The 13,101-nt window shown below is 45.7% G+C and overlaps 1 protein-coding gene across 1 annotated transcript in view; it reads left to right on the top strand.

The window, feature by feature from the left end:
• The window catches only part of Cht7 (chitinase 7), a 200,205-nt gene that overhangs the window by 178,234 nt on the left and 8,870 nt on the right, over positions 1-13,101 (top strand). Inside the window, exons 10-15 of the mRNA XM_075702155.1 lie at positions 1,609-1,732; positions 4,114-4,238; positions 6,231-6,354; positions 7,586-7,771; positions 10,109-10,228; positions 12,570-12,762. Of these exons, the coding sequence (XP_075558270.1) occupies positions 1,609-1,732; positions 4,114-4,238; positions 6,231-6,354; positions 7,586-7,771; positions 10,109-10,228; positions 12,570-12,762 (872 nt within the window). The remainder of the gene's footprint in view (positions 1-1,608; positions 1,733-4,113; positions 4,239-6,230; positions 6,355-7,585; positions 7,772-10,108; positions 10,229-12,569; positions 12,763-13,101) is intronic.

Below are 13,101 nucleotides of genomic sequence, written 5' to 3'. Positions count from 1 at the left end.
ACTCAAGTAAAGCGGATCAACACACGTGGTGACGAGCCCTTGGCGCTAGATGTCTTCGTAGGATAAAAAGAAGATCGTCTGGCAAAACTGCCTCGAAGGCATACGCGGTGAGTCACGTAATTGGCCCTGAAGCGATAAACATCAACTATATCAAGCCAGAGCTGAGCCAAAAGCCGGAAGGATTTAATTTACGTGTTCTATGCATACCGCGAAGACGAAGCGCCCGCGAAGCAGAGGGAGGCTGAAGAGTTTCCCGTCGTGACCTTTTCTCCGAGGCTAATTTATGACGCTAGAGGGCAGCGAGGCACGTTCCTGGTCGGATCGTCGTGAGAATATCGACGCGGAAGAAAGCGACGGCGAGGCCCTGCGTTTACAAACACAATTGACCGTGAACAGAGCTGGGCGAAGTGCGGTTCACCGAGTCGTTAAGCGCTCGTCGCGATGGCGTAATACGTTCTCACGACCCCGGGCCGGATGCCAGGGATGAAAGGCTTCCTCGCACGCAAGCTCAGAGGTCAGAGGCTGGCGCTAACAGATGCCGACCACTACACGAAGGTGACATCAGGTCAGCGGATGAGCGTTTGCCTGCCAAGGTTACCCAACGTGCATACAGCCCGAAGGTGGCCATTGGCACCCGCGCGTCTTACGAGCGAGCGAGCAAGCGAGCGAGAGAGAGAGAGAGAGAGAGAGAGAGAGGCTTTAATTATACAGGGGTTGGTTGGCTCTCGTACGTGCCACCGAGGTCGTAAAGCCCTTTGGGTCCATGAAACACCAGGGTTACTTGCTCAAAGGGCAGAACCGCTGACCTTCTGGGATTGACGTCGTTAAGCAGGCGCGTGCTATCGGAGTATCGTGAGGTCACGTTGTGTCAAGGGAAAAAAGCACGTGTTGAGCAACACTACGCAAACGAGGATTCGCACGTCAAAACATCGAACCGTTTCGCTGCCTATAAGGGAGAGTACGTTTTTCTTTTGTTGACGTTGACATGATGGAAATGCACTTGCGCATTAGAACACAAGTTGATAAAATATCATTCGGGTGAGCAAGGCTCGACCGGAGCTTTCTACCGCAGCGTTTCGCAATGCTGGGATTGTCTTATCGAACGTTAGCATAAATACGTATACTTTCGATCAAATAACCAAGGGACATACAAGATATAACATTAGCAGGCGTCGGCAATACTGTCAAAATAATGCCTATCCTGTGTTTCCTACGTACTTTCAATCAACAATGATTTCACCCTAACTCGACCACATCTCTGTCATTTTGCTGAGCACGGAGAGCGTCGGAAACTACCGGCTATATAAGTGCTCATGTACAATTTCAGAAGAAGACCATGTCTGCGTGGGCGTTTCAGAAGGATGTGCCATACTTTCCGTGAGTTGTTTGAAAGACTATTGCTCGGCTGCAAGTTTTCATGTGCCATATATGACACAATTTGTAATGCAATGGGAACCCTATAACCGCGAAGCCAGCTTTGGTATTTTCGTATACTACTATTCGGAATAAACGCAGCAATATTTTATTTCGGCCCCTGTGAAAGTGTCATTTTGTCCCGGATTTGTCACCTGAAGTGTCACTGCTGATTCTCATACCTCTTTTTGGCAGGCAATCCCTGTTCGTGTTCAACGCCATCGACTTTCTGCGGGAGAAGGGCTTCGACGGCCTCGACGTAGACTGGGAATTCCCTCGGGGTGTTGAGGACAAGAAGAGACTGGCTGGACTCATCAAGGTACTTGTCGGTCTCTCTTATCTCCGTGTACATGACGACGGAGTATGATAGGACAGGACTTGAAACAATGTGAAGAACACGACTGTAAGGGGTGTCCTATTACACCATAACAAATATGAACCAGCTAGCTCAGCAGCCAGTAGTGTTAGGATAAATCTCTTCTGATAACGGGCCCCGCATTGGGTTATTGGTCTTCTGTGAAACATCTTCCGATAATAGTATATTGCTTCTGAGTCATGCTCCAAGTAATAACTAACATATAGCCTTGAAAAGGGGCTATGCTCGTTCAAGTACAAGAGCTGATAGCACGCTCTTTCGTCTCTCGTTTGTTATTCATATTGTTTCGCGTGGTACTGCACCATAACAAAAATGAAACAAATTGCCCCGCAACGAGTAAATATATGACAATGGGTGGCGAAAATAACCAACTGATATGGTTTTATAGAACAACATGCACAAGTAGCTTCGACGGCGGCTGTCCGAGGAGTGGTAAAAGCCGTAAACAGCCCGGTAAACTGTCGGGGGCAGAGATTCACATTGTTTGGTGCCGTAATGACGAGTAGCGAGATTTGCAGAGTTAAAACGGAAATGCTTATTGATGTTGATGCATTACGAGAGTCACCCTCATATTGTGTGTCTGAACTGAAAGTTTATTGAAGCTAAAGAAACACATCATTATAAGGCAACATAATCTTTATTACGATATGTGTTAGGGGCGTCAGTATAAACTTGTGCACTGCCAATATTTCTTTTTTCTTGCTTCTTTTTTTGCTGTGATCTAAATGCGTTGGACATAACAGCGAAAATGGCGTAATAATTTAGCTGCAATGCAATATCTTTTGTGACGTCTTTATTATAATTCATCACCTGCTTCATGTTCATTCATGTTTGGTGCGAAGCCAGGCTGTAAAGAGTATTCTACCTTTAGGTACTGGAATGAAATATTGTCTTTATGACAGGAGACAGAGAAAAGGTTCATGACATGGAACGCAGAGAGGTAGGCCTGAGGCACATTTCTCTAGCCAGCAAATGTGCGGTGAGAGAAGGAATAGTGGGAAAGACAAAAATAATAAGATGGCTGATGAATCTACAGAACTAAGAGGCATAACAATTGATGGACAAGTGTACTCGACTGCCTTTGGTTGAGGCCTACATTTTTTAAACTGCTGAAAAAAGCTTAGAAGACGTGGAAAGAAGACTTACGGTCCCGCCAACTGCCCAAGATAACGTTATCTGACGACGCCTGGCTGTCGAGATGTTTGTGCAATAGGATGTGTGTATTGTGTCGCATACACTGTACCCCTGGTAAAGTATATGGGGGCATTGAGAACTTACAGCCACTCGTAGCGGTTGTACCAAACTTTGAAACTTTTGCAACTTCAAGACATAAAGTCTAATTCAAGTTAGTTAGCGATATTCTACATAGCGACGGGGTTGTAGTCTTACGATGGGCGGCGATGCTTTGGGGAATAGCAAGATAAAATACGAGCTTGTGATAACAGTGTGCTGCGCTACACGACGAGGAAACAGAAGGAAAAAGACAGTCATGCGTCCCTACTTTCAGCTACAGATATTTTTCGCACGTATACGATAAATATGCATACGGGGCTAACGAAAACAGAACACAAGATTAGCAACTAAACTGAAACGGCGTGACTAAACACCCACCGACAGAGAAACACACCATAAACCGAGTGCTTTTGCTCTATGCTCTATGTGCTTTTGCTTAGTCGCATTGTCTTAGCTTAGTACTAAATTTGAACAAACTGGTTCTCGCCACGATGTTACTAACGCAAGAATATCAGCATTCAGATGGACAGATCAACGAGCAGACGCGTGTTCCAGAGCGAAATCACAACATATTAAGCAAAGCACTACAGCGATAATTGCAGGAACCGCATCTCCTCTCTCGATAGCGACACCCAAAGCCTGCTCGTACACATTTCCATCATGTTTTTTTGCAATTTCATATGCCCCAGTGACATCTCCTGTCGTCTGACTTTGGGCCCGATTCAAAAGAGATTTTTCAAAGACCCAGACGCAGTCGCACTTTCATCAATGCATACGTATGGCCGAATAAGAATCCTTATAATGCTACAAAAGCTATTTCAAGTCATTTAGACATACGTTGTTGGCACCCCGTGCCTATCGTGTACGTGCTTAGACAAAAGCTGTAGTTGAAAGTAGCGTTGCGGTGTGTCTGTCATTTGCATGCTCTGCTGTCGTACTCTTGCGCTGTACCGACTTATAAAGAATGCGAACTGTTCAGCACAACAAGATGCTTTAGCCAATGAAATGCGGGCACTTCAAAAACGGCCTATGGAACAGTGCCTCCCGATGCCTAAACGTCACCTCACGGCTTTCTGCGTTCTGCGTTGCAGGAACTTCGCGTAGCCTTCGACGGCGAGGCGCTGGCGTCCAAGAAGCCCAGGCTCATCCTCTCCATGGCAGCGCCGGCGAGCTTCGAGGCCATCTCTGCCGGATATGACGTTGAGGAGTTGAACAAGTGAGCTGATGGATCATGCATGACACGTTCGACTTGTCATACCCTCCTCAGGCGCGTTGCGCTCCATTGTATTCGCCAAGCCAGCTAATCAAAAATGATAATAATAATGAAATATATTAAGTTTGACACGTTTGTCACATTTTTGAACGCTTCTGATTGTACCAGAGCTTCAGTTCTCGCATAGAATTCACATTCTGCTAAATTGGCAGAATTTTAATAAAGATCTGAATGTTCCAAATCTGTTCATCTGCACACTTTTCAAGATTATGTATAGGAAAGAAATATGGGTACGATAAATTTTTCAGTGAACGGAGTTAGCTGCAGGCTAGAGGGGATATTCATGCATGAAATGAAGGACCAATTGCCTTGGGATAACATTTGACTTACGGTGTCCAGGAAGCTACGAGTGCTTAGGAGTTTATAAAGATTAAGCTTTATCAGTAAATTTACAAGAGTGCCTAAAGCCTACAAGCGGGAATATTATACAAATAAAAGCTTTAACTTTAAATGCTTTTATAGGCGAATGATGGCAGCACCAGAATTCTCTTTCCAAGCATCCCATGGCAAGAACGAATCTGGGTATCGACAGTGAGAAAGTGGCAATAGCATTCAGTGAGGAAGACTTAGTACAGGCTGAAAAATTCTACACGCACACAAACCCTGTTATGAGCTCTCAACTACTGTCACAGTAAAATTCAGGATGTTGAGAGTTTTCAAGGTTGCCTGTTGTTGGCATGAATAATTTGTCATGATAACAATTGAAATTTAAGCTACAGCCACAGGTGGTTTTATGCGAATGTGCGCTTATATTTACGAAGTCTTACTGGCCTCATAACAGCCATTTCGTGGTATACGTAAGCAAGTGCAAGTAGGTTGCAAAATTGTGTGTTGTTTCAAATCTCTTGAGCAAAAAAAAAAAAATTACGGGTCCGATTATGGGGCTGAACAAGGGCCCGCCGGTATAAAACCCGCTGCTATGCCAATTAAGTCACAGACGCAGGCGGATTTTTGTTCGTTCAAACACCAACTAGCGCTTTGAAACGATTACAAACCGGCAGTTTTCTTTAAAAAGCGAAAGAACGTGAGCGCACGCCAGTTTCTATCAGGCCACAAACGAAGCGATGGCGTGCGCAAATAATGTGCTAGCTTACTGCTGTAATTACCGTGTGTCATGTAGCATAAAAGCAATAGCACTTTGGTGTACCACGTATTTTGTCCGTGGCAGCTAGCGATTTTAGACTTTAGGTTACAGTGCAACACCGTCGGGATCGGGCCATTTTTTCGTCGTTTTACTAGTGGAAGCTAGCACTTTTAGCCGCATTATGACACCGCACCGCCTTAGGGATCGGCCCAGATAGATACGGAAGAGGTTGCAACTTTTCTTTTGCCACTTTCGCCGTACTGCTGTCATCGCACGTACGATTTTTTTAATTTATTCAACATATACAACAGCTACCTTTACCCAAACACGTTCGTCAAAATAATATTTTTCAGAACCCCAAACGATGCTGGAGAGCCACACAGATCCAAAACGCTATACATGCATCATTTTCTTTAGCCTTTGACGGTTGAAAGGACGCCACTGCGTGGGTGCTGTTTCTGGCTTCGTAGAGTCGACTCGGCCTCTTGCTGCATGCACGATGATTGGCTCTAAAAGAGTGACGAGTCACTTCCTCGTGACATTGCCGAGCTGTACGGGAGGGGCACAACGCAACCATGTCTCGTCTATGCAGCTGCCTTGTAATATTTAGGGCTTCTTTAATATATTAACCATGCTCTGCAAGAAAGCTCACAAGCCCGAGTTCAAGCTAGAGAGAGCATAGAGTTTATATTTGCCCCGGTTTCCTTAGCGTTCCCTTAGACGCTCATCCTCAGACCAGGTAGCGGGGCCGAAGAAGCGTTCGGAGCGTCCAAGAATTGTCTTGGATGTGGCAACTTCACACAAACCGCAATGACGACTAGAGCTAAGAAAATCACTCGCCCTCCTTGTAGGCACGTGGACATGATCAACATGATGACGTACGACTTCCACGGAGACTGGGAACGCCAGGTGGGACATCATAGCCCGCTGTTCCCGCTCTACACAGCCAGCAACTTCCAGAAGAAGCTCACTGTGGTAAGCAGGCTGCACCTTTCTTTTTTCCCTAAACGCTTGGAAGACGGTGCTCAAACGACTATGCTGCTACATGTTAAGAAGAAGATGCGACCGAGAGGGCAGAACCGCCTGCTGCACCGTCTTCTGGCATACACCTAGGTTATTGCTTATGGCACGTGTGTGTAGTGTCAGTAGTCTAGAGCCCATGTGCCATATTCGCTTTCTACCACTACGCTTAGATTGAACCGATCCGATGCCGATCCGCGTTTAGCCAATGCGTTTCATTACAGTTGTGTATGACGTCACGATCTAAAACTGGTTGATTCCTTCGCTTTCTATTTCGACAGTGAGTTTACACTTACACCTGGCAAATATTGTTTAAGCTTTGGTTTGAATACGTCTTCGTCAGGCCCAATCGAAACAAGAGACGGTCAGACACAACACGAGCGTCCAAATTACTTTTGCCAGAGCAGACATTTATCACTCAGAATAATAATATGCTACGAACCATTGAAAGAGATGGTATAAAAGTGTGCCACTGCCATTTCGTAGTTAGTGTTCAACGAATATGATCTTCAACATATGCCCTCAGGTTCGGTGAGCTTGTTGTAGGGCAATATATGTGCAAGGAATTCGGCCGAGCGCAGGTCTTTCAAGTGATCGGGCCTGCTTTTCCCCTAAATCTTCCGGAAGGTACCATGCCGTGAGGAGCTGCTTCAATAAAGACGGGTTCAGTAAGCCACTGGTCTTTCGCGATGGGGTGACCTCATTCCGAAAGCGTCCGGTCCCACGCTCTCGTTTTTTAAAAAAAATGTGTCCTGACACAGGGTGGAGCGCTATAGCAGTGCCCGCGACTTTTGCGCGAACCCCGTGCTCGCGTGACGCTTCTTCTTACGCATGGCATCGGTGAATTCTCCGGTACTATGAATGTGTGCACCACCGGCTGTTGCTAGCAGAATAGATCGCCTATAATAAACCAAGTGCAAATAGAGCCCTAACCCGTTAGATAGACCAATGCACTTTGTACCAAAATACAATGCGCTCATTAGTGTTTATATGGGAACATGCGGATTTTCATATAGCCACCTATACGAACACATGAAATCCCGGACACTGGGCATACGGAACACGCGTTGTCTATACACGCGTATTGCTTCTGTGAAAACGCATTACTGGTCCAGCCTTGATTTCTATATGCTCAACCGCGACGCTTTCGGCGGCGACCACTGTACTCCTTATTTGTGGGGTGCAGGACTACAGTGCGGGTGAGTGGGTGCGCAAGGGCGCCAGCAAGGAGAAGCTGCTGGTGGGCATCCCGACGTACGGGCGCACCTTCACGCTTGGCGACAACAACCTCACCGACATCGGGGCCCCGTCCATCGCCGGTGGGAAGCCCGGGAACTACACGGGCGAGACGGGCTTCCTTTCCTTCTTCGAGGTATGAAGGAAGAGTTTGTCTTCTTTCCTTTGAGGTGGTCGAGAGCCGCTTCATTATTGAAATGTACTTTGAGGACGGATGAATTGATCGCCTTTGTATCTTGTTTAGTGCTTCGCATTCTTATGCAGTCGTATTTCTGGCAGTGCAATGTCTGCATAAAGAGGTAAAGAAAAAAAGAAGGTTTAGCTAGAGTGAGCACCCGATTGTCAGCACTGCACTGGGAGAGCCGAGAAAAGGGGCGAAAATGATAAAATGAAGGTAGGAACGAAAGTTATTGTAAGCACACAAATGAAATAATTCAGTCGATGTCATTTTGCTTAATACGGTTCGTCGGCTCTCGAAGGAGTTTGCAGGGAATGTAGCTATTATTCTGCAGAAAGTGGTGAGCCTAGTCCCCCAGACTGTATACAATATACAATCTTAGACGTTCTTCTTTGAAGGAAGAAAGAGACTGGACCTAAGATCTGTTGAGCTTACGCATACTGATAAGAAATGATGAATCGTTGGTTGTTGGCTGTTGGCCGTTGCTTCATTTTTTCAAGGCTGTCGTATTCTTAAAAGCGTGCTTTTATGAATACATATCAGTTGATAGTAACAACTCGTATTCAGCTCATATTACAGTGCCGTTCTTAGGCGCCGTTCCTGAGGTGAGCGTCGGCGTTGTCTCTTCTAACCGAGCGAACGAACACAGCGAAGGATGAAAGCAAACGCGAAGTGAAGCGGGAGATGAAAGATGGTCCTAGCTTAGAGAGCGCGAGGAGGAAAGCAGAGAAGGGTGCAGCGGGACCATGATGCGGAAAGCGGAAGGAGAGGGTATGGCGAAAGCGTGAGAAGAAAAGCGTAGCACCGCGCAAGACGGATTGGCGGGGACGATGGCTACGAGATGGCGCGAGAGCAGTGCGCGTCACCTTAGTGCAAAGAAAGCGCTTCATGAGTGGAGATCTGTCTGCGGCGGCTTCTGTGAATCGCGCCCAGGCGTCACCCCCACGTCGCCTTCGCGATCTCCCGCTTAGCGAGGCAGCCAATATATCGAAACTTGAAAGCACATATGCAGCTGCACTCAAATTTACGAAACCGTCGGTGAATTTTTTGTATTAAGCCATTTGCGCGTTGCTTACCTTGGATCGTTTCTAACTTGCCCACTTCGTCATCGTTCAACAGAAAGAAAGTGGCTTTCTTTCTTAGCAATTGGTACTATGAATTGTGCGACTCTTCGTCTTCTGAGGCGGCCGAAGGCTAAACACTGCGAAGTGCCTGCCCTATATCAGTGGTGGCGTTCATCTAGTCAGCTAGTTTTTTTCACATGCGTTGACCATGTCGCAAGGTTGCATGTCTTTCCCGTAGGAAGCGCAGTTTTCTTTGGAGTAAGATATGTGTCCAGGGAAAGTGTTGAGGTTGAAAAACCTGAAAGCTCCGGTTGGTCATGGGTATTTTCAGAAAGTGTATTCGTTACTTGTGTGACTGCCACGTATATAAAGTTGTGGTCATCAAGAAATTAGGTGAACTCAGTGACGCACTGATAACAAAGCATGTCGAGATTGTGCGCGCGTCTGAGGACGCATCGATTCTGCAAGTGAGAAAGTGCACTGCTTGTGTGGCTGAATTGTCGTAGGCGGAAAAGTATTTATTCTGGCATATATTAAGGCAGTACTGTACTAATCGAGCTACCAGAGTCATACAGCAAAATTTGTAAACAAATTAGATTGGTGCATGCTTACACTGTTACAAGAAGTGAGCGCAAACGTATGCTGTTAGCTTAGGTAAGTTAAAAATTAGATGCGACGTCTTAAACATCTTAGATATGCGATTTTAAGGTACACTTTCACATGTAATCGCATTGCTATAGCAACACTAAAGTTCGCTGCCTGCACTGAACAAAGCAGTTTGACTTCGGCTGAACTTTCGTACGGTAGATTCTTTGAGTTTTGAATTTCTACATGCGTTTATTAACGTAAGTGCACATTGTGCAACACGAATGAAATGGTTTATGGTTAGAACACAATGTCTACGGGGTTGTAATGGGTTGGGTTTGTTGTTCGTTGATAAAATAAATGAATTAATAATTTTTTTTAAAAAACGCAATCCATTGTTTAATGTTGAGGAGGTGGAAAGTAAGTAGACTGACCTAGTTTTGATTCTTTAAGCACTGTTAAAGACCAAAGTTTCTGGCCCATCAGAGGATGCCAAAAAGTATTTCTTAGTGATTCTGAGCATCGCACAGAAGCGCGTAAATGGCACTGCATTGCGTGCGTTTCAACACTGCAGATTTTATGACACAAATCAATCCGTTAGATGAACTACGCGTGTCTAATGAGAATCCGCGTTTGTGTAAAACAGATCTGCGATCTCCTGCGATCCGGAGCAACGCTTGTCTGGGACAACGAGCAGATGGTTCCTTACGCCTACAAAGACGACCAGTGGGTCGGCTTCGATGACCAGAGGAGCCTCAAGCTCAAGGTACGTTAACCGCGTTCTGCTTGTTGGTGGTGTCAATATTGTCGAAAATGTCGTTTGGTTGCCGGGGATGCTACTTGTCGAGAAACACGTAACACGTGGAACATAGAGCGTTTCGGTTGTTTGTTGTTGGACGCTTTTGTAAAGCGAACATACGTATCCTATTGAAGAAGTGCCAAGTTACGCGCAATTTGTGTGTGTCTGGCGGCCCCTTTGGATAGCCACATTAAATACAATGCTTAGCACTGTCCCCAAAGCGACTGCAGACACAAACATAAAATGTAGGTACAGTGACATATTACACATGTGTTCTTAAAGATGTCCCAGCAGCTCTCTCAGAGCAGGAGTTCTATTGGCTTGGAGAATAACAATAGCAGGAAAACGCCTTTTCCTCGATTTAAATAATGCGACTGCACCACAAGGAGCAACGTCGCCCATGGCACGGCGCAGCCTTGACTGCCCCTGCGCTACATGAGGAAGTGTGGCGTTCTCTGCATTCAAAAGCGTAGGGATGCGCAGAGTCGCTGACTCGGAAATGACCATAGAAAGAGCTCCACGTCTTCTGGAAAAGTGATCAAATATCAGCGGCCACAGCGCTGACACCGCTGACACTGTACAGATGGTTGCGAAGTGCCGTTAAAAGTATTTAAGAACGTTGGTTAAGAGCGTATCTGTGTGCTGGACTTTTCAATATAGGTAGAGGGGGGAGGGCTATGATGGGAACAAGCTACATAGCAGCATGTCCCCAGACCTCCTGCGATATCCGCTTTCTTTTTCGCGTGCTTTATACACAACGTGGAGCATTTCGCTGACGCACAAGGAAAAAAGGAAGAAAGAAAAAGCCCTCATTGAATACGATATCTATATTCATTCAATAGGCGCTTACTAAACTTTAAAATTGCAATGGATATTGTGTCCACAGCCAATTGTTTTAAACGGCCGGGAACCACGCAACAGGCATTAAATACAGAAGGTGTCGATTATCGCTCAGTGATAAATGTCTAGCACTTTGTTTCAGAATTCTCCGTAGGTGAAACGTAGAAAAAACACTAAAATTCGTTACACCTTCCTGGGAATGGAAAACAAGCCACGCAAAAACCTTGCATTGTGCTGCTCGAGGCACAAAGCTTTAACAACTAAAGATGCTAACATGGATAGTATGAGTACATATATTTTGTGCTTCCACACCATGTTCCTACCATTTTGAAGCGAAAGCCCGAATTATTTTCACCAATCCTCTACAATTAAAGAAACTGCTGGTAGACAGCTCAGTGCCCTGCTCGGCAACAAGCAGAAGGATGCATCGGAGACAGTCACGGTACGAAGACATTAAATCGTGCGACCTAAGTTCGCCTTTATTCCCTCCTCCTCAATGGCCGCTCATTCAGCATTCTCAATGTCGCATTCTGAATTGTCAATATTCTTTAACCTTTATTTGACTTTATTGTCGACAAAATTTGTTATCTCCAGGTACGTAGCGCATGCGTCAATTTAGAACACAGCTGAATCGATTGACCTTCAGGTAGCTTTAATATTTCGTGTATCAGTCACGATTACAATATAACAAGGAGCTTAAGTGGCTGTCTAAAGTTGGTTTTCATAGAGGCCAAAGGGGTGGAATGAAGGACGCTCCTCGCTTAAGAGTTTGAAAACACGAACATACTTCAATGCTTTCCATTTGCCGCAGACATGGTTTGGCGACACTTGGCAATGGCCAATTTCTATTAACGTTGTCCTGGATAAACCTGTAGAATTCTGACCAGCGCGTTACCTAAAGGTCGCCCCACCTCCCATTAAGTTAGTTAATCACAAAATTCCCTCATCAGCCTTGTACTTTATTAGGCAAGTGGAAGTCGAGAAGAAAATAAAGGACCAGATACTACTATAATAAAGAAACAAATCGCTACAAGTTGATTGTATAGCAGAAAAGAGACCTCAAATGCGCAATATATACAAATCGACAGCATGATATGTTACTATATATCGTGATGCCATTTTAGTAAGTGGCGTCAAAAATTCAAGGCTATAATAATAAGTGAACGGTCGCAGTGCGTTTCCTACCTTTCTCTCTTTTTTTGTGGCATTTCTTTTCAATACATGAACATCCGCCAGCCTTGTTTGAGTCAAGTACGCGTTGCTTAGAAACCGAGCCGACAGGTTTCTAGTTCAACTTTCTTGTATAGGTACTCCTTGATTAGAGCCCCACATTTGCTGATCTATTTGCTTCTATATGCCGCAGCGCACATCTTAAGTGATATAAATGAGCCAGCGCAATAAACCGCCGTGTGGCCCCTATGTGAAAGACAAGATTGTTCAGACGCACTGAATGCGGATCTGTGCGCAGGTCCAGTGGCTGAAGCAGGCCGGCTACGGAGGAGTCATGGTTTGGTCTGTAGACCTCGACGACTTCAAAGGCACGTGCACGGGCCAAAGCTACCCGCTGCTGACGGCCATCAAAGAGGAGCTGAAGGGATACAAGGTTGCCAACTTGGAAGTGGCCTCTTCCAACGTCTTCAACTCTTACGGACAGCTCGTCGGTGAGGTTTCATTGCTCGCCCACTGCTCCCCAATGGTGAATGCAGTTGCAGGACTCTAAAGGCAAACATTGGAACACGATTACGTTCGAGAATGACAACTAGCACAGTAAAGCTTCACGTTCCTAAACTAAGCACGAACCGTAAGTGACACGCGAGAAGACCGATAGTCTTTTACGCAATGGATATAGGTTGTAGTTTGTTGCAGGAGGAGGCCCAGGCCTACAGAATTCTCTATATTTTCCTTCCTCTTTCCTTCTCTGGATCTGTCAGTGAGGCCAACAAAGTAAAAGGTTGGGACAGGCGGAAATCTATGTCTCATTCATGTGGCGATGCAACCCG

Source organism: Dermacentor variabilis, chromosome 8, assembly GCF_050947875.1.
Source record: "Dermacentor variabilis isolate Ectoservices chromosome 8, ASM5094787v1, whole genome shotgun sequence".
NCBI lineage: Eukaryota > Metazoa > Arthropoda > Arachnida > Ixodida > Ixodidae > Dermacentor > Dermacentor variabilis.
The sequence above is the reverse complement of the archived record's forward strand: the minus strand, read 5'-3'. Positions and strand labels throughout refer to the sequence as shown.